The sequence below is a fragment of the Gymnodraco acuticeps genome, unplaced genomic scaffold (assembly GCF_902827175.1).
Source record: "Gymnodraco acuticeps unplaced genomic scaffold, fGymAcu1.1, whole genome shotgun sequence".
NCBI lineage: Eukaryota > Metazoa > Chordata > Actinopteri > Perciformes > Bathydraconidae > Gymnodraco > Gymnodraco acuticeps.
In genome coordinates, this window is record NW_022990235.1 from 2,265,191 (window position 1) to 2,289,828 (window position 24,638).

The 24,638-nt window shown below is 38.6% G+C and overlaps 1 protein-coding gene across 1 annotated transcript in view; it reads left to right on the forward strand.

Annotated features, from left to right (window-relative positions):
- The first annotated feature begins 330 nt into the window (after positions 1 to 330).
- The window catches only part of LOC117548109 (testis-expressed protein 264), a 32,825-nt gene continuing 8,517 nt past the window's right edge, over positions 331 to 24,638 (forward strand). The window contains exons 1-2 of the mRNA XM_034219143.1: positions 331 to 746; positions 7,139 to 7,360. Of these exons, the coding sequence (XP_034075034.1) occupies positions 492 to 746; positions 7,139 to 7,360 (477 nt within the window). The 5' untranslated portion in view covers positions 331 to 491. The remainder of the gene's footprint in view (positions 747 to 7,138; positions 7,361 to 24,638) is intronic.

A 24,638-nucleotide genomic window follows, 5' to 3' on the forward strand; every position in this document is an offset into this window, starting at 1 on the left:
GTTAAACCAGAGCTTCTAAATAGCCAACTTCGTGTGTTTCTGATCACACACTTCGCACATTGGATTCTACTTCCTTATATCGTTTACCAAAATTAAACATTGGCGAAATGGGCATCACAATAGTGTAGGTTACCCGTTATAACATGTGGAAATTGTTAAACCTTTATCAAATGACCTATGCAGATATTTACTTCACATGCATATATTACCATCGAAATCTAAATTATAAAACATTTTTCGACGAGGGCTCCTTTCACGAATTCTACAAGTTTCTTTTGAACAAAATCCCCCCCTTTTGTCGGCGTAGATGGTACTTTCCAGGAAGTCCTGAACAATGTGTAATCTTTTTGATTTCATTCAAGGACAGAATTGCCAACTGAAAACGATCAAAAACGTTCTTAAAGATGTAAGACGGTCGTGGGAAATTGCAACACACGTGTTAAGGGTTCAGAAGAAGTTAAACAACGTTATCCGCCGTTTACTAAGCTATTATGCCAGACTTTGTTGGTGTGTGTGTGCTCATCAGCGTGTTGATAAGTCTGATAACAGTAGTTGGTTACCTTTGGTACTCGAGACTCCTCTCAGACATCCCCATTCAAACTGGCTCTCCTCCCGTAAAGAAGATTACATTTGCTTATAAATTCAAAGAAGGACCTTACAAAGACTGCAGACAACTTTTCAAGGAGTCTCGTAGTATTGGACCAAAGCTTTCATGTATCGGAGTATTTTACGATGATCCTAAAAAGGTAATCTTGCACTAAACCTTTTACAACACTTGGTAGATCAGCAGTTTATTTTGCATGTGTTTTTTTGCATTTTTGGTGAATACTTTCACTTTAATAAAGGTGGATTTGACTGTTAAATAAGTTGTGTAGTGTAGATGACCACTAGATGGGGCCAACGCCATTCTATTAAACACGTTTAGTGTTCAGAGATTAATATATAACCTCTCAGATAACATTCATTTTAAATAACTTTATTAACCCAATCAAAGTGATTAATTTTCACAATTCATATTCCGTCTAGTGGCATCCCATTTAGTCCTGATATCCTGTATTTCTTTCCCTTGTCTTGGCATTTTCGAAGGAGATTTTTGACACCAAATATATTATCTTTTTTCTCCTTGAACAATACACATCTGGGCAGGGTATGGTGTGATTTGTGGATGTATTAGTGTCACATATGTCATACAATATTATCCATGTTCTTTTTTAAATCAGAGCTGAACCCGAGGTCTATATGGGACTCTAAAACACAACAAAGTATATATTATTATTATTATATTTCAACAAATGCAAACATTTTTTAATCAGATCAAAACACTATGGTCATCTGCTAACAGTAACCACAATAATAACCACAATAAATCAACACATTTAAAAAAAAACTACAACATTGATTTGAATGATATTGATTTTCTTTTCACAGTAACCTACTACAGTATTCCTTCGTTTACAGTTTGAATTAGCTGATTTGGCAGTTGAATGAGATCAGATTAGTATTTCTTCTGGCCTGAAATCCTTTAATGCTATTCATCAGTAGAGAGTTTTACCCCCTGATCCCACCGGAAGCGTCTGCGCTGCGGCTGCGCCGCGCTGCGACCTCCTCCTGCGTCATAACCATAGACTGTATATATAAAGGTCATAACCCACCAGGCGCGTTTCAAAACGTTGCGGAAGCGGAGCGTCGTGTGTGCAGCCTCGCAGTTGTTGGATGAACGTTCCACTTCCTGCCTGCGCTGCGCTGCGCCGCGTAAAAAATAGGATTCATCCTATATTTTAGAAATTCCTTGCGGCGAGGAGCTTCTGGGACGCTTCGAGCCGCGGCGCAGCGCGGCGCAGCGGGTCTGGTGGAATAGCATCCATTGACTAGAGTGGCCGCGATCGCTAAAAACGCCACTCTAGTCAATGGGTGCTATTCCACCAGACACGCTGCGCCGCTTCCGCAACGTTTTGAAACGCGCCTGGTGGGTAACCCCCTAATCCCACCAGGAGCGTCTGCGCTGCGCTGCGTTGCGCTGCGGCTGCAGCGTTTTTAGCGATCGCGGCCACTCTAGTCAATGGGTGCTATTCCACCAGACACGCTGCGTCGCGCTGCGCCGTGGCTCGAAGCGTCCCAGAAGCTCCTCGCCGCAAGGAATTTCTAAAATATAGGATGAATCCTATTTTTGACGCGGCGCAGCGCGGCGCAGGCAGGAAGTAGAATGTTCATCCAACAACTGCGAGGCTGCACACACGACGCTCCGCTTCCGCAACGTTTTGAAACGCGCCTGATGGGTTAGGACGCAGGAGGAGGTCGCAGCGCGGCGCAGCCGCAGCGCAGACGCTCCTGGTGCGATTAGGGGGTTAGTCAAATTAGCTAATACACTATACAACTACAGTTGTGAAGAGTTATTTTTTTAATTATCGCATATATTCCATCAATAACTTAATCAAACTATTGTCTAGGCAAGTAATGTTATTACGGATGCATCTTCTGACTGTCAGTTAAACTGTCTTGTTAGCTTGGGGTTAATACAATATTTATTTAATATGGGCTCTTTTGGAGTTCCATAAAGATCAAGAGTCAAAACACTTTTCTTTAATATGACTGACACTTTTGTGGTCTCCTTTACTGCCACAACAATTCTCCTTTAAAGCAAAACTAGTAAGTTGTATCGCTCTTTGAGATGTGTTCCTAATTCCTACATTCCCAATCGTTCTCTGTGTGAACTACATCCATCTCAAAATCTCAGTGTCTATAAGCAGGAAATATGATCTGCTGGATCTGTTTTTCTGATACCTAATACGGCTCAATCTCTGGGGTTTCCGAAATCACGCAGTGCTAGTTCGCCAATTTTAAAGCAGGTCCAGCGTGGGTTGTTTTTTCAACAGGCACTGCCGAAACAGAAGGAATGAGACAAGGAGTAGCACATTGAAATGGTTAAGCAGCAGTGGGCTTTAGATTGATGCACTGTGGAGGGTCTGGAAGTTCAGCAACAAGGGTGGAAACGTGGGATCTGTAAAAGTCTTCCACCGCTTATATGAAATATAGAAGACCACTAGCTGGCTGCCATGCTCATAGACAAATGATGACCTCTTTGTCACCTCTATTCAATCATTCAGTGGAGAGCTGATAATACATATCTTGAATATTGTAAGAAATGGAAATAATACATAAGAAAACATTTATGAGTATGTGATCACTGAATAATAACACTAACTTATTATGCAATAATACCTGGTTGGTTTGAGCTTCTTTCATATGAAGATATTGAGTTTTTCTCTTTTTTATCTCATTGTAAACTGAATATCCTGTGTTGGTCTGATGGAATTTGGTTGGATATTTTTTTTCAAAGTTGTTTTATAAACTCAACGAATAATCAGGGCTACTGAGTGCATTAGCAGCAACATTAGAAGCTAGCTAAATGAAAGGATCAACCCAGTTAATTTGGCCACTATCAATGATAGTTCTTACCATGTTTTTGGAGGACATATTGTGTAAGCACCAATAGTATAACCCAAGTATGTTTAACTTGGGATTTAAGTATTCAATCTACTACACTATGATCATTTCATTGTCACCCAACTGTTATTATTTGCACTCAATCTCGAAAAATGCTGATATCTGCCATTTCAGAGCTACCTTTAAACAGAAAGGACTTAATTGGCACTACTTAAACCGTATCACAACAACCTGCTGGAGTGTAAGGTTCAGTGATAGACTCTACTCAGCTCTGCTTCAAAACACTTTGGTTATGCTCATCCTTCTTTTTCCCAAGCTTGCAATTAGGCTAGCAGTGGGTCCTATAGTTCCTCTGCACAGTCATAGCCAAGTCCTGATCTAAGTTAAAATAATTGGCGTGATAATCTCAGCTCATTAGCGTCCGAGCCTCAGGATGCCATTCAGTCCCAGCGTCCCCAGCCCCAGAGGGCGCTCTCAAAAAGGAGGACTGGTATTCGGCATGTACATTGTGAGACACTGTCCATTGATATTTGCAGTGAGAACGATTTTCAAAAGTGCAGCTGGCAGAAGATAAGTGTCAGCGTGTCTGGTCTCTTTTCTGGCTTTTCTCACTTTTACCTCCTTTAATCACGTACTCTAGAGAAACAAAAGACCTCAACAAGGACTCCAGTTGGTCCTTGGATGGTTGCCATGGATACAGTGCTGAGGCAGTTCTGTCGGCTCCTTCAAATTGCTAACATATTCATGCACCCCGCTCACAACACCCGTCTCATTCACCCGCTAGTCACAGTTTCAAAGCCAGAGGGGTTTCTGACCCAGAGCTCCCACTCCATCTCTACCCTGTTTCCCTCCTCTCCTCCTTCCCCTCTGTGTAACGGAGGGGATCATGCGTTTTTCTGTCAAACTTGATATTCCAAGTAAGGGGTCAGGGTTTTAGGTCCTTGAGATGTCTGAATAAAAAGCTGGTGGTATGGTGGGTAAATGACACATGTGTCTGCAAATCTTCAGGGACCCATGTTTTGGTCAAAATATGAAGAGCGCTTGTGGGCATGTCAGCTGAAGCAGGGGCCGGACACAAAATGTGTACCTCTTCAAATGTTAGTCTTTGTGGTGAATGATGAAATAGTGGAAAATCTCTCTGATACTTGCCCTTTAATAAAGTCAGGGTAAAACATTTAAAATGTAAGCCTGTCTGAATGTGAGAGTGGACGGAAAATACTTTGTATGCTGGTGAAGATAGTTTTGCCTTTTTTTTTACTTTGTTGCCCTTTCCCGACTCCATTCAGCCCATGTGGAACAGAGACACAACTCTGTTGTTCCTTCAGTAGGATTTCGGATACTTTTTGCTTCAGATGAGTGTATTGATGAAACTTCAAAAGAAAGTGTGCTTGTGACTTGATGAGTGCAGAGAAGAAAACAAAGATTGTGGACAGAGGCTTGTGCTTTTGGTGCTAGTTTATTGGTCTGTGCTCCCTACATGGAGCCCCGTGATGATTAATAAATCCAGTTGCCTGAGACGCCCCACTGTGAGCCCCTAAAATCCACAGTGTCAAAAATATCCTCATTTGTAAAGTTTTCCAAATGTGCTTTTGGTACTTAAAATAAGATAAGTAAAAAGGCAGCCATTGCCTGAATATTTATATTCATTTTAATTTGTACTTAAAACAATGTTTGGCAAAAATATATTTTAGTGCAAACCTTACTCCAGCGAGTACATTTGATGAAGATCATTTATTTTTCTTTGAATTTGTTCTTCATTATTATCACTACTAATCTTTCATTCTGATGCGAGTCTTACCGGTCGAACAAAGGGTGGTTTACCTTTCATACGTTTTGCATTTAAGTTATGTATGATTTTTCATGCGTGACAACAATGCCAACATATGGGAACAAATCTATAAATTAAACCACAGTGTATGTAATATAGGCTTGGAAACACACAAGCACTGCAAAGATTAATTCTGCTGAACAGGCGCTCTTCCCTGCCTTGAGGGTATTTACACCAAGCGCTGTAAGAATAAGTCAAGGAGAATCATTAAGGATCCCAACCGTCCGAATAACAGCCTTATCTCCCTGTTGAGGTTTGGGATGGAGGCACCGGATACACCTGGCCAGCACTGAGAGGCTCAAGAAGAGCTCCTACCCTCAGGCCGATATAGGATCCTAATGAGTTCACCGCCTAAGACTGCCCATCGCCCCAACATATATACTTACTGCATACTGCAGGATGACATTCCCCCGGAATTTTACCTGCCATTAATACATGTGACCAATACATTAATGTATTGATCAAATGCAAGATCCTTTTCTTAAAACCATGAATTAGAGCCACGGCAAATTATTATTTTCCTTATCGATTCCTTGTGGATGTCATTAATCGCTTGTTAGTCCAACCAACTGTTCAAACATATTCTCTCAATCCATCAAGTCCTTTTTCATCTTTAAAAACTGATTCTGAAAATCAGAAATTATCGAAATATTTAAAAACAAAATCAGTCTACTACAAGTATACCATATTTACACACATATATATATATATATATACCAGGCTGCTAAATCCTAAGAACTGTTACAGGATGTGTATTTTGTAAATTGTGTAACTTTTTATTTTTTATTATATTACAACTTTTTTTTAAACTTTAATACATTTTTAATGCATGTAACATATGTAACATTATGTAACATTAAGATATCTGTGGTTCTTTTTCTGCTGTAACAATGTACATTTCCCCTCTGTGGGACTAATAAAGGTATTCTGATTATAATAATACTCAAAAAAGTGTCATCAGATGTTCAACTGCTGACACAGACCAATCTTTCTGTGTTTTGAAACTTTGAATGGCGGTTGTGTGAAAAATGAGCTTATTCTGCAGTGCACAGGGAAACCACACTTCTACCATGACTGACCTTGCGTGTTGAGGAACAGAGGAGAAAATAGGGATTTTCAGACACGCTGGCTATGCTAGAAGCGTAGCATTGATAGGTTTATGGACAAATTGGAATATTCCAGTTTATTTATTACATAAGCTTTCAGCCATGCTCTGCTCAGCACAGTGGGGAGAAAGTCTTGGATATCCCAGGAGTATTCATTTATAAAGAGTGTCTCCCTTTTCTCCTTTTTTTAAGGGCACCAGGGTGCTCAGAATGGAGGAAGGAGACATTATTGCTTCGCTGCCAAATGCTCCAATTAGAGCTCCAATTAATGAGGATATTTTCTTCTTAAATGTTGCACATCAGAGAAAATATATTTAAAAAAAATACATTTGTTATGTAGTGGAGGCTATGAACTACTCATAAAATCACATTGCATTACAACCTCGTTTTTATGAATCCCCAGTCTTCATAGATGGTACTTTGGAAGTGTTGATGATTGACATGCAAGAGTTTCTTAAAACATTTTTTAAAATACTTTTTCTTCATGGAAATTTGGGATGGGGTCGACAGTGTTTTGTGCAGAAAAACCAGCACACTTTACCAACATTTAGACATTTTTATAGATAGCATTTTTTCCTTGCAAGCAATAATCTATCTGTCAGTGCTGCTGTTGTCTTTCTGGGTGGGAAAAGTAAAATGTTGGTAAGAAAAGAGTGTGCATATTTTTCTATCTAATCTTTATAAGCTACATCAGTCTATCTTGTTGATATTTCCTCTCTTACCAATTTTTATTTATTTGTTTTTTAATTATTGTTTCTAGGTGCCGGGACCACAGTGCCGCTCTGCTGTCGGCAGTATTCTGAGCGAGGGCGACAACAAGGCAGACGAGGAACTTCTAAAGAGCTATGAGACATCTGGCTTTAATGTATTTTCCTTTCCCGAAGTCACACATGTGGTCACTACCTCGTTCCCCCACAAGAGCTTTGTCTCTGTCCTCCTGGGAGAAAGAAGAATTTACCCAAGGCTAAAGCACTACATCAAGGTATTGTGTCTTTTTTGATATCACATTATCTTGAAAGTAAATATTTCATTAAAAATAACCAATTAGTTGTTCATACATTTTACAAAAACAAATCGTTTCAGGAAAAATATGATAAAATAGTATAAAATGCTTTTACATGAATGCCAATGTGAACAATTTCTTAATTCCTTTGTTATCTAAATGTATGGGTTATGAAAATAAGAATGAATCCCTGTGCATCACAGTGGAACAAACTGTTTCTTTACACACACCCAGCATTATCAGCCTTAAGCCCTTCACATACAGTACAGTACTTGTCCCATGGGCTTTAATGTTCTCTTAAAGCTGGCTGCACATTAAGTCAGCACACAACGCACCAATACAACTCTCAAAGAGCTCAGATATAGATAGTTGGCTTTCAGTGTTTCTTTTTTGACTTAGTTTGGAATATAAAAAAATGGGAATAGGTTCATTAAATCAATCAATCAATCAATCAATCAATCAATCAATCAATGTTTATTTATATAGCCCAATATCACAAATGTTACATTTGTCTCAGTGGACTTTACAGTTTGTACAAAATATCAGTATGACAATACGACACCCTCTGTCCTTAGACCCTCACATCGTACAAGGAAAAACTTCCGAAGAAAACCCACAGTTTAAAGGGAAAAATGGGAGAAACCTCAGGGAGAGCAACAGAGGAGGGATCACTCTCCCAGGACGGACAGACGTGCAATAGATGCCGTGTGTAAATTGAAAAGATAATACATTTGCAACATAGGTAGTCCAAATGTTTGGAAATGCATGTGTGTATAATAGGAAGATGAATCCACGAGGATATCCATCCAGGACCTATGATCCAGGACCACAGCCACAACTCAAGATCCAGGGCTCGCGATGCAGGACAGAGGAGCGCAGGATCATCCATGACTCCGGATCCCGGCGTATATAGACACCAAAAAGAAAGAAATTTGGGGAAGCTGGATTAATCGGAACATGAGAGTACACAGGTATAGACAGAGAGAAGGAAGAAGTAAGATGTCCCCCGACAAACTAAGCCTATATCAGCAAAACTAGGGGCTGAATCTAATCAGCCCTAACTATAAGCTTTATCAAAAAGGAAGGTCTTAAGCGCACTCTTAAAAACGGATAGGGTGTCTGCCGCCCGAACACAAACTGGAAGCTGATTCCACAAATGTGGAGCTTGATAAGAAAAGGCTCTGGCTCCCATTGTACTTTTAGAGACTCTAGGAACAACCAACAACCCTGCATTCTTGGAACGCAATGCCCTAGTAGGACAGTAGGGTATAATGAGTTCTTTAAGGTAAGATGGCGCCTGCCCATTAAGGGCTTTGTAGGTGAGAAGAATCATTTTGAATTATATCCTGTGTTCTATAGGGAGCCAGTGTAAGGCAGCCAGAACAGGAGTAATGTGGTCCCTTTTCCTAACTCTGGTTAGTACACGAGCTGCAGCATTTTGAATCAGCTGAAGCGACTTGACTGACTTCTTGGTACACCCTGATAATAAAGAGTTACAATAATCCAGCCTTGAAGTAACAAATGCATGGACTAGTTTCTCTGCATCGTTTTGAGGCAAGATATGCCTGATTTTTGCAATGTTACGTAGATGGAAGTAGGCGGTCCTTGAAATTGATTTTATGTGGGCGTTAAAGGATAAATCCTGATCAAATATAACACCAAGATTCCTTACAGTCTCACTGGAGGCCAAATTAATGCCATCCATAGTTAGTATATCCTTAGATAATTTGTTTCGTAGATTCTTCGGGCCAAGTACAATAACTTCAGTTTTGGTTGTGTTTAACATCAAAAAGTTTAAGGTCATCCACGTTTTTAAGTCCTTAAGGTAGTCTTGAATTTTATTTAGATGATTAATTTCATCAGGCTTGATTGATAAATATAGTTGAGTATCATCCGCATAACAATCAAAGTTTACAGAATGATTCCTTATAATATTGCCTAACGGAAGCATATATAATGTGAACAAAATAGGTCCAAGCACTGAGCCCTGTGGCACTCCATGGCTATCTCAGATAGATAGGACCTAAACCAGTCTAAAGCAGTTCCCTGTATGCCAACTAAGTGCTCTAGTCTTTGCAATAGGATATCATGGTCGATAGTATCAAATGCAGCACTGAGATCGAGCAAAACAAGAATAGAGACACGTCCCTTGTCAGAGGCTATTAGAATGTCATTTGTGACTTTAACCAGAGCTGTCTCTGTGCTATGATGTGTTCTAAAGCCAGACTGAAAATCTTCAAATAAATCATTGTTTTTTAAGTAATCACACAGCTGTTTTGCGACCGCTTTCTCAAGAATTTTTGAGAGGAACGGAAGATTAGAAATAGGTCTATAATTGGCTAAAACCTCTGGATCGAGGTTGTGCTTTTTAAGAAGCGGTTTTATCACTGCTACTTTGAATGATTGTGGAACATAGCCTGATAATAAAGACATATTCATAATATTTAATAAAGAAGTGCTAATTAATGGAAAAACTTCCTTCAACAGCTTAGTTGGAATTGGGTCTAACATACACGTTGATGGTTTAGAAGAGAGAATCATTGAATTTAATTGTTCAAGGTTAATGGCTGAAAAGCATTCTAGTTTACTATCTAGTGTAATATTAGAACTTACGTTTCCGGGAGCTGTTGATAACACTATACTGGTCAAAGGCAAGAGGTCATTAATTTATTAAATAAGCGTTATTGCCCACTGTCTATGTGCTAAGACAACTTTAAAGGAAAGGAGCAATGTGAAATGTGTGTGTGCATTATAGAATGAATCATTGCTACCACTAAGGTGGGCTTGCGTCAAGCGGGAAGCAAATAAAGGATCAATATCAAATTCTATGATGGTCACATGCTCATCTGAGTCATACTGTGCATTTTCAGGCAACACAAGTTTGAATGTTTTATAAAAAAATGCAAGTCAACTTCTTCTATTTTCATGGCCTGAAGGGTTGGGAAGTGTTTGTAATGTAATCCAGCAGGATGCAATTTAAAGTTGGAGAGGATATGGACCAGAACAATATAAGCTCCTTTTAGCACTGTATAACTAAAGCTGTCACGGAGTGCTGCTTGAGGGATGCTGGGAAAGTGAGTCATTGTGATGAGCCGAGAGTTGTGGATGTGGTTTAATTATGTAGCGTGCCTAAACAGGTGGCCACGCCACAGGTTGTCTCCGTCACTCTGCTTCTGCTGAAGAAATGTGTGTGTGTGTGTTCTGTCTGGCCTCCTCTACCATCTGCCTAGACTCTGTTTAAATGTGGCTCTACTCCAATGGCACTTAGCCTGTCTGAGAGGTCAGCTCATAGCCATCAAAGGGGACATCAGTCTCCTTTTCCAGCAATATTATATCTTCTTCTGATCATTGTTTCTAAACTAGCTACAATTTACTGTGTTGTCTCTCTACTCTAAATATAGCTCCATATAATGGGACATACTATAAAAAACACATTCTCTCACAAAATAGCATAAATACGTTGATAAGTCTTGAGTGAGATAAAAGAATATAATGGTATTCAGGGCCGTATCCAGGATTTCCTAAATACCGAGGTCCAAACATGCTAGGGGGGTTCGGGGGTATACCCCCTGCGATTTTTGGGGATTTTCATGATCTAGTTAGGTGCTTTTTAAGTCCTGTGGGCGGTCACACATTGGATAATATATCGATTTCAAACCATGTCAGTGGGCTGCAGCATCCAATATTTTTGAAAGTGTAATGCATAATAAATTGAATCAGTTGATTGTTACTATTAATGATCTGGACATACAGAAGAGGCTAAAATTATCACAAAACATTGTCAACATTAATTTTCCATGTCTCTCTCCTTTCCATAACCTGCACCCTCTCTTCCATCTTCTTGAGTCTCTCTGTCTTCTTCCTGTTCATTACTCTCTCTGTCCTCTACTCTTTCTCTTTGTTCAATCTCTCCCTCGTTGTTCACTTTTTGCTCCTCCTCACTTGTCGCTCCTGCCAGTGAATTAAAAGCAATTTAGTTTATTTCACTTGTTTGTTTGCATTATTTTTTTTAATTTAAATCTGTTTTGTTTGATTCTCAAAAGAGAACAAAGATGTAAGCAAATTGTGTTTTATACAATTGTATGTTATTATGTCATATATCATAACTGCAATAGATGTATGCTGTTTTAAGATTATGCCTATTATAAATGAAGGCTATTGTTATAGATAGAGAGAGAGAGATAGATAGATAGATAGATGGATGGATCTACATTCTTTTGTGTGACTGTACCTGAGGCCCACCAGAGACATCCTTCAAAATGGCCCAGAAAGGTTTAATCATCAACTCTCTAACATAGTTTCAGAAATACTGAACTTTATAACTTCACGAAGAAAGACATTTGCTGCAGGCTATTGTGTTAGACTGCTATTTCAAGTTAGACGGTCAGAATAAACTCAATAAGCTGAGGGTACAGAACATGTGTTTATTTGAACCAATATAGTTTCTGTCTATGTCTCATGTGGGCCAGCCATTATTGCCGGTTCAGCTATTGATATGCAACTCTCATATTGACCTTTTCTGCAGGCTGAGAACGCGGATGATTATACAGTTGTGTCTTTATCTATATTTTAAGAGTTCTGGATCTTGGATTTCTGCCAATAGAAAACACATTTCATCGACAGCGATGAAATCCAGTATGAGATTTGATTCCAAATCCTGTGGTCATGGCTAGAGGCTCAGGAAATATGTTTCATTTGAAATGTATCTTACAGGAATTACATATTTGGGTGTAACTAGTAGGTTGGACAGTTCTTCAGTGCAGGTGGAGTTTGCAGCTGTTAGCTCTTTGTTTTTTGACATGGACTTGCATAATTTTTTGCAAGAAAGCCATGTTTTGATTTAAACACAGCTGTGTGAGCTTGAGTATCAGTTCATCAGGGATGAAGTTATCCTCCCCTTATGGCCACTAACCTCATCGTGCAACATTTTCTTAATTTTGTTGGAAAATTGTTCCTGTGTCTTGTAATAAAACTGTATTACATCCTGAGAGGGATTATCTTGCATGACTTTATTCAACACATGTGACATAGTCTTTTGTGAGAGGCATCGCCCTATGAAGGTTGACATTGAAATCCTAATAATATTACACATCAACATTCAAAGAGAGACAACCACAAATATTATCTTGCAAATCAATGGATTTTTAGCCATCAAACTCACTAAACCATCTGTCCATTGTGAAATGGTTTGGGCATTTAAAAGAACTGTAGATGTTACCTGTCATGTTCTCTTATATCTTTGCACTGGCACTTAAATGCTATCTTATATGATGATCATAGCTTTTCTATTCTTACTTGGATGTCACTGCATCTCCTGCCAGAAAACACTTGAGGTTCAGGTTTTCACATTCTAACATTGTTTTACCACTCTAGCTATGTTGGTGGCAAGAGCAACAAGTTAGCGGACTTCCAATCTTTTGAACTCTGTGTGTGTGTGTGTGTGTGTGTGTGTGTGTGTGTGTGTGTGTGTGTGTGTGTGTGTGTGTGTGTGTGTGTGTGTGTGTGTGTGTGTGTGTGTGTGTGTGTGTGTGTGTGGGTGTGGGTGTGTGTGTGTGTGTGTGTGTGTGTGTGCAAAGCCCACCACTCTTTGCAACACAGAGATCAAAGCAGAGGGGAGAAACTAGCGCGGCAGTAAATGATAGCAAAATGCAGTAAAAAACTCTAAGACTGAGCCAAAATTAAATGAATGCTCATACATTTGGTAAATAAAATATTTTTCTTCTTTCTTTGAAGGTCCTGTTGGGTTGGTGGGTATTTCTATATAAAACTACACAAATATTTAAACTGAAAATATGGCTCACATTCAACAGAAGCAGCCTAACAGCTCAAACTGCTCTAAATCGGTTTCTTTTATTGAATAAAGCATGCTGTTGATGGCTGACACTTTCAATATCCCAAGTGGGGAGACCTTTTCAAACAAGCTCATCAGCATTTAACATGCCTGGCTTGTCATAGCAGAATGATTTCTGTCTGTCAGACATTTGAGCCGCTGCCCCATGGTCGGGCCTGATATTTGCCCAGTCAGACCATTGATCGGCCCCAGTGTTTTTCTTCTGTGCTTTGGCACTTTAGTGTTGGGCTGCATCACAGATGCCTTGGCATCTTGAGATTTGCTCCGAGCACGGTGGCCAGGCCTTCAGACTGGATTGGGGACATGGGTTGTAGAATGTTATTGCTGACATTCAAAGATCTAAAGTTTTGTGAAAGGCAGACGATGGAACATTTGTTCGCTTCAGGGCACTGAGGTTTTTTGCCAGCACAGAGGTTCTGGACTGAATATAAAGCATGTTTTCCTTTATTCCTTAGAAATGGCCTTTTTTTTAGCAACTGACACACATGGTGTGACAGGGATCATAAAGTCTTCCTCAGCACAATTGCTTTTAGGCATAAGGTGCTGGCTCTCACAGTTCTTATTAATGACATCCAAATGGCCAAGAGTGATGCAAAGCAGTTCACAGATGCTAGTCCGCAGGGCATGTTAAACATGCAGACTTTTGGCTAAGGGGACATACATTCAGAAAGGTCATAAAAGGTTGTGAGGTTTATGTGCCTGAATTATGGTAGCAGTGTCAAAGGCTGAAAGATGTAGAGTCCGATTAAATTATATAATTCGGATGGTGTTTAACTTTAGAAATATTCTTATCAAGTAGAAAGAGGACCTATTCATTCGGACAATGTATTCTCATTGGACGTTAAATCCAAAGCTCCTTAGGATGTTTTCCATGTCGACCGTTTGGAGCTATATCTAAGTGTTCAGGAGTTGTACACATTTATTTTTGTCCTTGATTTATTGAAAAAACTCGTATAAGGCTAAGTTTAAACAAAAAATGCCTTTTCAACTCTTTTAAATCACATTCCCAATCAAAAAGTGTACCTTATTAGGACTCATTTCACAATACAAAGTATTGTTAGTAGTAAGGTATGAACTGGTAGAGTATCAGACCTGTTTCTGTTATAACACTTTTGCTGTGTTTTATTTTTCTAAGAAACTTGTCTTGGGAACCGGAGGGTAGCCGGTTCAAGTCCCCAAACAGACCAAAGCAGGTAGTGTGGACTGGTTCTTAGAGATGTCTCAGTTCACCTCCTGGTGCCCTTGAGCAAGACCCCCAGACCCCCCCACTGTTTAAATGCAGGGATCAAAATTCACTGTGTGTGCTGTGTACCTGAGATGTGTGTCAAAGATAAAGAGGGTTTTCTAAAGTACTATTGTCTTAGAAGTATCCTCCTGAATCATCCATTTCTAATTCTATACCCTCAGACCATCTATAATTTCTGTGAGGAATTTCAAGTATCCCATTTGTTAAATATCCCACTTATCTCTCATAATCTTTTTTTTACAAATTCCCTCCGAATGTCATGTAATCACAAACAACAGTCATTGCATATAGTTAAAAGTATGTACATTTATAATAATAAGTGCCTTATTACCCATAATGCAATACAAATTAGGGTGAACGCTTAGTTTAAGACCTCAGAGATTCTATCAGCAGTGTTTATTTCTTCTGAGGATGAGGGCAATTTAGTTGTTATAAAGTCAATACCTCTGGTATGTTGTTTTATTACGGACCAATTAATTATATGAATGAACCCAAGTGTTTTTGGCCTCTTTCTTCAAGTATTTTACATCGTGATCGTGCAAGCCCATTCCCATGGGTTGCTCTGTGGAGTTTGCCCGTCAAATGTTCAAACATGGCTTTTATCCTCCAACAGCTGGGAATCTACAGTTGGTGGTAAATGTCACATCTACATATGATTGATCTGATTCAAACTTTACCCTCTTTGCACTGTCGCTCTGAATTAAGATCAGGCAGTAGGGTGAGAGCACCATTTTAGAAGTATAGTTATTTTTGGATATGGGACAAATAGTTTGGGGCCAGCAGCCATCTTATCAATCACTTAGGATGTGAAAATGTAGCTATTGCTTAAAAGATGTACGCTGTCTACTCTGATGTTATCAGTATGTGATTGTGTGCTGTTTATTGTCTCCCTGGTTTGTCCTGCTCATGCAGTGAAGGTATGTTTTAAGAAGCTGACTGGAGTAGCTCTGCAAATAACCATTGTGGCCATAGTTTTCTGACTTAAATCCTTTAGAATTAGATACATACATTTAAAGTAAATACGAAGCTGTCTTATTATCTTCGTCTTTTGTGTAGAACTACAATAACACAAATCCCTCGAAACTGTCCAAGTGAATGTTCAGACTTTTAGAAATATATGGTAAATAGTTTGGTTAAACAAAATGATATCCTGCATTCAAAAGCAATCTTTGAAACCAACCTGTGGCATTAAACCTGCTGCTGACAGAAACAATCTTAGTTTTAGCTTTATTTTGACCACACATTGCATTCATTAAGCTCTTTCCAACACCTGGTCAGTCTGTCTATCTCTGATGTGGTTTGGAACAAAAAGAAAATAAAACACACACACACACACTCATCATCTTGTCTTGGCTAAAATATTCTAACAATTTAGTTGTGTCTTTTGTTGAAATACACATGCAAATTAAATTAATTTGCTCTAGTGTCCTCTTGAGGGATTTTCTGAAAAGCAATCCAAGAGGCAATTTTGAACCATTCAAGTATAAGCCCGGACAAGAGGGTGGGGGCACCAGAGGTTGGAACCTCACTAAGATAACTAAAGAAAATGGGAAAGATAAAAAAAAAGGGGGCTTAAGACTTAACTACTTTATTCAGCTCAGTGACTTTCAAACGGTCCTTGTTCATTTGTCAGGGCTGAGTAAGTCTGTGTAAAGAGGGTTGTTGCTTGAGTGACACCTGGATTGTTCGCCCTGGCACTCCAGCCCCTTTGAACTGCTTTTTCCCTTCAGGGCTTTGAAATGAAATGTAGACTATAAAGGGGCTATAGAGATACGATGTTCCATTATCCCCTCCTCTGTGTGAAACAATAGGACTCTTAGAAATCGTCTGAAAAGACAGTAGTACTATTGAGGAAACATTATTGCACTGCTGTGTTCACATTGAAAATAACAATGCGATAAAGCATAAGAGGATGATTTAAGGCTGACAACTACACATCTATCCAGGCACAGATAAAAACGTGCCTCTTGGCTAATTCTGCCATCTTACAGTAAGTAATATGCACAGAGAAATTAACTGAAAAAGAAAAGAGAAAAAAACATGCGATTTAAATGAAGTGTTATTTGCAATGGTTAGAAGAGTGACGGAATAGAAATGTAGGGAAGTAAATTGCTAGTGAGAGCAGGGTAGCAGGCCACAGATGGAGTGGTATCCTCCATAATCTTACAGATCACTGTCATTAACACACAGGCTTCAGGAAGCAGTCAAATGTCACCCTGAATTACATGTTCTTGTTGCCACTGACTGCTATTGTTGGCTTTGCAGTGCTCCTTGATCCACACATTAATGTAGTTTAACAGCTGGAGCTATATAGCAGTCATCAAATGGCAAATTCATGCCTAAAGTCAGTGTTGCACTTTTTCTCACTTAAATAAATACTGAAATCTGATGAATCTGCCTGTCAGAGTTGTTTGAGGATGATCCAAGTCTTTTACTGAAATATGGGTGTGAAATAGGAAAGAAGTCACCATGCCTCTGTTGCTCTGCTTTTCTTCTTAATGATACATTATCAGCTGGTAGCATTACCAGAATCTCCTACCAAGCTTTTTTAATCATATAACATTTTTATATTGACCATCTGTAGTCAAATTGTATTTGAGTGCAGTTTATGAAGTTGAGTAATCTTAATACCAGTGGGACTCGGCAGTCAAGTCTTGGCGGCGGTTCATTTCCATTTTCCAGTTTCTGTTTTCTCTGTGATCCAAAAGAAACTGTGCTGTGGGATAAGATGGAAGGTCTTGAGGTCATGTTATCTGTCTCTGTTCACTGCAGCCACTGAAAGCCGGCTGTCATTAGCAACCATCAGGCGAATATCCTTTTGAAGTAATTTGAACAGTTGATATTGTCCCTGTGGCATTTAGCACCACAATATGTCAGTTCTTGAGTCTGAAATGATGGATGTTATCTTTCTGTTGCTACAATTCATTGTCTGATCTAGGTTTTATGAAATATAACTGGTGCATATGTCTTCTTCAAATGCATTGAACCATTGCTGACTGCAATCTGAACTCAAACATGTGGCAAATTTGACATGGATGACCCTGAAAAGACAACTGGACTGAGACAAAGACTGCTCTTGCATTTTTATAGCACAAGTTCAAAAGAATCAGAACCATTACTGTAAAGCTAAAGAGGCACCCACAGTTAACCTTGAACTCAGTTGAATTTGAAGATGTATTATAGATGTATTATTTAAATGGATGTTATTCATCTGTGAAACCACACATCAACCATAATCCTCACTTACCCTGGGATGAGGACACATATTTGAATTACCTTTGAAAGTTGGTATATTGCATTTACCTTAAAGGAATATCTCTAGTGCACCCAATACGGGTGGCCTGCTAAGGCGGTCTTATACAGTATATTTGTCAATGGCTTCCGTTGCTTGTCTTGTCAAGAGGCCAAGATGTTCTGCCTTTTATATAAAACAGCCTTGTTCAAAGTCCAGCAGCAAACCATATTTGTTGACTTTTTCCAAAGACAATAAATAGTTTTTTATCACTTTCCAGATGCAAAAGTCACAAGATATAGAACAATCTACATTGTAACAAATAGAGGTAATTTAGGAATTACAAACGTACCTTCAGACATAGGCAGTTATTTTCTTGGAAGTCGATTAGTTTCCTTTTTATGGAAAGTTTGCACATAGTAGAAACACACTTGAATGGATTGTACTCAAAGGTGGACCTGTGGAGTCAAAGAAAAAGGGCACCATAACGCCACTAGAGGTAAAACAAAACGTAACAGTGGCAACAAGTACTGTATCCGATATGTGCAAAATGTTTTGGGACCCATGAGATCAGTTTTTTTGTTGTTTTGGGGTACTTTTTATAATTGTGTTATTGTCAAGTTAATGTATGTATATGTTGGATAAAGATTTAAGATTCTTTAAGTACTTGCGTCTATTTGCATGTTTTTTCTTGATTTGCACTGTGTTGAGCTCTTCGGGCCGCCATATTTGCTACATTTCTCCGGCGAAGGAAATGGTAAATTACACAAAAAGACCCTGGTTTGTAGATGATCAGATTGTTTTACAATGGCTGGGATCACTTTTCCCGATGTTTGTCCCATCATGTGACCACTTTACCGCTGCCAGCATGATGTACACTTCCTTTAGCTTTCTCCTTAGCAGACAAGGAGCCGTTGTTTAGTCAGTAGTTGTTGTTTGTATCCGTCTAGGTACTGAAAGATCATTCTTTGGCTGTTTTTCTCTGAACAAAATCTCTATTTTTCCCATCTATCTCCCCAAGGGCAGCAGCTCTTCACTTTTCTCCATCAATTTATACCCGCCTTATCTCATCTAGGCAAGGAAGTGCAATGCCCCCTGGGATTTGGTGTCACTTTGCTATTCTTAGTCACAGTCAAATGCAGGAAAATGCCGATAATATGACTTGACTACTTCATTGCATTCTACATGAGCAGCATTATCTCCACCCACTTCCTTCCTATCTTATAGTTGCACACTACGTCGAGTCTGAATAACATGGCAGCCTAGGTGTTCACCATTATCTGTAAAAAGGGAGAGCTTTTGTTGCAACACAGGCGGGTTTTACACTGTTAATCAGGAAAAACATAAAGGCTAGGAGGTCATTTTGAGCCCTTATATATATTTTTTGCATTTACTATTAATTTGAATTATATTAAAATAACATTGAGCAATAAATTCATAATGAAGTAGCTGATTGGAACATAACATCACCTCTATTACACAAAGCAAAGGGTCAGATAGTTTGTTGAATTTCCCATCGATGATTATTTGGTATATTCTTATCATCTAAGGCAGGGGTGTCAAACTCAAAGCCCACGGGCCAAATCTGGGCCGCAACCTCATTTTATGTGGCCCGCAAGATATATAACATACAATAGAATTGGTGTAATTGTTGATTATTTGCTTTTAATTATTTTCCCTAGACTTCTGCTTTCAGAAGTAGTTATTTATGAAGTTATTACCAGAACTGATAATAATCCAATGCAGAGCCAATAATGTAATATAATACATTATTTAATATATATGATATATTTATATATATGTATATTTATATAGTCTTTTAAGTTACAACCAGCCCTTTGAGTGCAACCATAATGCTGATGTGGCCCGCGATGAAATTGAGTTTGACACCCCTGATCTAAGGTGATAAGATGGGGGTTGAATTGTGCTCAAGAAAATGGACCATGTTTGTTTGCCTTAAGAATAAAATGGTATGCATGTGTATGCACCAGGTAAAGATAGATTCATGGAAATGCAAACTAGATGGAATTAATCAAGAGCCACCTGAAAAAAGCATATCTTATTTCTTTGTGTGTTTTGGTTAAATGGCTACTCTAATAAATGTTGTTTCAACATTCAACTAATTCTACTTCAACTTCAGTCAGTTGCTGTCTCTCGAGAGATGAGTCACAGGTCGTAAAACACCATTTGGCCCAGGGGATTTCTGAAAGAGGGTGACCCGTTAACACCGGGACAAATCCATCTCTCTTCTTCCAGTGTCAAAACACTTCACATCAAAGCATCTGTTTTCCCAAAGATTACAATACTTCCGAATAACATTTGTTAAAGGTTACATTTCACAAGGATTGCGTTAATTAAAGCTTTTGCATACAGTAGGTTTATTTATGTCAGTCTTGACTTGGTTGATTTGCCTCTACAGTGCTTTTTTCCCTTTGTTAAATCCCTCCTCTGCATGGTGCCCAAATGTATTCACTAAATGTGTCACGCGGTCAAAGAGTGCCTCTTTATTGCACGGGTAAAACATCTCTTCTTTCAGGCAGTCTGTGCTTTGGTGTCCTCTTCCCCATCAACTCTCCACGCTCCACACTGGAGATAAATGTGCTCTTCTTTTGTCATTTAATTGCTGCTCGTAAGGGAAAACAGATTAGGAAACTGTATACTTAGTAACATCTCTTGACAAGAAAGGTCATACTTATAAACTTAAACATTTCATAATATAGAGAAAAGTATTGAACATAATGATGTTGTAAACAATATTGAAATATTATATATATTTTTCGGAACAATTAAAAAGCTCTTAGCTTATAGTTAAAGGGAATCATATGCATATGGTGCTACACTGAAAGTGTACAGTGTCTTGTTAGATATTTTTGTCTGCTTAATACAGCAGAGTTTCTACAAATACACAGCTAGCGAGAGGGTGTGCCTGAGAGGTGATTAAAGGTCTGTGTGCCTGTTTGTGTGATTGTTTTATGGTAATCCCTTATACTCTACACATTTCATTCGTTTTTAATCTGTTGTTCATGCAGATTTCCTTTCACAAAATTTCCATAAGCAAAAAAAGAAGGTTTACTTAGGTGTGACATGGGATTAAGCTCAAGCTTTTGTAAGCCATTAACAATCTGCCATTGTACTTTTGCATGGCCTGTGAAGTGAAACACTCCTGAAGATGTTTTTAAGAATATCTGCTTTTCTCCTCAATATTTGGAATTCATTCTGAAACACATTTATGGTTAAGGTTTATGGTCTCACTCTGTATATCAAGTTATGGTTGGCAATGGTGGACTTTAGTGATCAAAGTTCTTATTTCTGCTTCTCTATTTTTGTTTTTTTTCCTCAAATTTTGAAACAATTCAATCAAAGTTAAGTGAGGTCGTGTTCGCTTGGCCTTGTAATTTCCCATGTCTATCTCCTTTATAATGTAATAATGTCTTCATGCCTGAGGAACAAAATAATATCTTTCTGTCTGTAAATATTGGTATCTCTCTGCGGTGGAGGTGGATGTGGAGCAAAAATAAAAAGACATTCCTATGACCTTGTTGTTCTCGGCTGCCTTAAGTGCTCTCCTGGGCTCCTGAGGCCCTGATACTGCAGGAAAGGAGTTTGGAGAAAATCAAACAGAAATCAATAAATACACTAACCTCATTCCCCACCCCAATCACAAAAGCCAACCGTTCACAGTTTGTCTCAGCGATTCAGGTCGGTTTTTGCCTGACCTGTATCATAGGCATTCAGTGCATAAGACACAGAGAAACCTACCTCACTGTATAGCTATAGGCTCACTGGGTTAGGTTGCTGTTTTTCTCACCTTGCAGTGATTGCATCAAAAAAGTATCATTCAGAATCAGAATTTCAAAACCACTGCAGGGACCAACTAGTGATCATTTATTCATCAACTTGTCTGCTGATTACCCTCTCAATCAATCAGTTAAATGTTTTAGTATCAGATGTCAGAAAACAAGGGGCAAACGTTTTTTTTCACAGTTACGATGACTAGCACGATTTCTCCAAATCCATTGTTTTCTCACTGACAACAGCAATGATTTTAGGCTGTAAATAGCTGCAGCAGTCAAGTCATGGTTATTGAATGCCATACCCCATTTATTGGCTTTTCTTCACTCATAGTTTAAACTAAATGCAAGCCTCTTATTTTTAAAGAAGCACCTCCGTTATTAACCTCCTGGAGTACAATTTCTGCTAAGAGCACACACTTTAAAATGAACCCTGCCACTGAATATTAATCCATTCAGAATGAATTTGCATTTAGCATTCCTTTATTCTTCACTCACATCACTATTGGTCTGAAAATGTAAGAAGCACTCACTCTAAAGCTCCTGTCAAAGAGTAGTTTAACTTCTCCATTAATGAAAAGAACATTTAAAAGTTGTATGTGCTGACACACTTTCTGCCTTCTGTTTTTGGAAGGAATTCACTTGAGGTGAGATTCATTTTTTATGAATGTGAATTTGTTAGGTATTCATAGAAAGATTAGAAAAAAAAGAAGAAAAATAGAACACATGAAACCTTCAAATATTCCGTTACAAATGCTGATGCACAGATAATAATTAAATCTACTTCTTGCAAAAGCATCCTGAATGTTATCTAAAAAACAAACAACGTATGTAAGTAACTAAGTGGAATAAGGTGTCAAGAACTAACAGGTCACAAAATCAAAATTGTTAACAATGACAAGGAAAGTAGATCTCAATCTTAACAAAAAAAGATCATCAGAAAGCAGCCACATTTTTCTTTTCAAGTCACAATATTACAAAATGTGGCAGAAGTGTCTATTAATGCCTTTTATGGGTAAATGTAGTGCTTTTAATGACCATCCTAAGCATATACTGCTTTCATGCTTGGATCTTTAACATGGGCTATTAGACAGGGGAGTCTACTCTCATTTTGTACATCTTATTCTGCAGTACTGTAGTTTTTGTTTTCTCTCCAATCCTTAGTTATGCAACATTGTATATTTGCATTGTACATTGTATATTAAAGCAAAAAACATTCTGACAAATCAGAATTAGCCAGGGAAATGTTAACGCTGACACTCACAACGTAGCTTTTGTGGGATATATTCTATCTTCACATTAGATTTTTTTATTGATAGCATCTTACTGTAACTGCAAAATTAAACTTGTGAGTGTATGTCTGCTTGCAAGCGTGCACCTCAACATGCCATATGTAGTAGTAGCTGATGAGGAAAGCCAATGAGGATACACAGATGTTCCTCTAGGAAAAGTGCACAAATAATTGATGTGAAACTGACAATGTTGTTTCTGCAGATGACAACAATAGAAAAGTCACTTCTGTCATAGCCAGGACACAGATGGTGAGCGAGATGATTGGCTGAAGTTTAAAAAGAAGCGAGCTGTCTACTAAAAAGAATATATCTTATGTTTGTCTGTCAGTCTGCAAGCCTGATTATCAGATGCTTCGTGTGCGATGTTCCTGTAACTTAACTGTCAGCATCTCACTTTGCTTGAATCTGGAACCTCAGCAAGGGGCGCAGGCCCGGGACTCCGATCTCCCAGGATCTGACAAGAAATGATAACAATCTGAGCCTCTACTCTTGGAGAGATGTCATGAATTTGCCATGGTGTATGAAATGATTTATGGTCTTAAATACTGTAGTGTATATTTAGAGACAGAGAGATGAAACACAGGGTTCAAAGAAGCAGGAATAGTGTGAGGTGTTAAAACACAAGTCTTCGTCATAATAAAACCATTCTTTATTTCTCACGTTATGCACACATGCAACACCCTCTGAATCAACAGTAATTTTCTCCATAAGATAAATAATATGACTTGTGATTAAATGTAGAGTATAGCATCAGATGATTATCAACATGTCATTTATTTATTTGTTGAATTGCATCAAACAACACCTCACTTTGGCAATAGTCAAATGGACACATAGCAATGGAATCGGACAATTAAAGAGCCAATTAAAATAGATTACCTTAAAATAATTGATCCTGTTGAGATGCACTGTACTGTGCTGCAATGTCTTTGAAGCATTGCTTGACATTTAGCATATGCCAAAAGGGTGAAAGTAACAGAAATTGGATGAACATGAGCAGAATTACAAAACATGGTGTATGAAAGGTTAATGAGCCCAGAGAACTAAAGTGGTATCTGTCATGTGAGACTTCCCACTTCTAGAGGAGTGAGATAAGTAACAGAAGACGATCAGCAGGCAGAGTGTGGAACATTCATGGAGACAGATTGTAGGCATCTCAGATGTGTTGCATCACATTTGAGGTGTGAAGACGGGAAAAAATAGTACATGTTTGTTTAGTTGGTGTAGCGGTGAGGTTCCCACACATTATGTCAATTAATTTTCTCTCACTGTTGACAACACACTGACTTATGGGATTATCGGCATGTCTGTGCTTGTATCCTACTATAGTGTTTCATCTGGAAAATACTGAATGTCCTCTTCTAATATCAGAGTAGCACATGATAACAAAGGCCCTACGTAGCTGTGTACGTAACCGGATGTATGATTACCAAGAAGAGCGTCAGGACACACTGTTTTAGGCATATGATAACTATGTGACAACGATTAACATGATGATTCAGCCTCTATGGAGATAGACATACTGTCATGTGTATTGCTCACGCAAGCCTTAGCTAATCTGAACTAAGCACAGAATACTGCTTTGAACCGGTATTCTGCATATTGTGACTGTAACACCCTCTCTTGTATATAAGCATGTGAAGGACATATTTTGTCCCATGCAGCTCTGTATGTGATCACTACTTCCATTCTAGCGAGGATAATAAATACATGTATTCTGATATTGAAGCTCAAGCCGGTGATGAGTGATATTTTCCTAACAGGTGTAAACACAGAGAAACATTTCCAGTGTTAAACAATGTTAATGGAACTCTTTTTTTTTAATCATTTATAGTAATACAATTG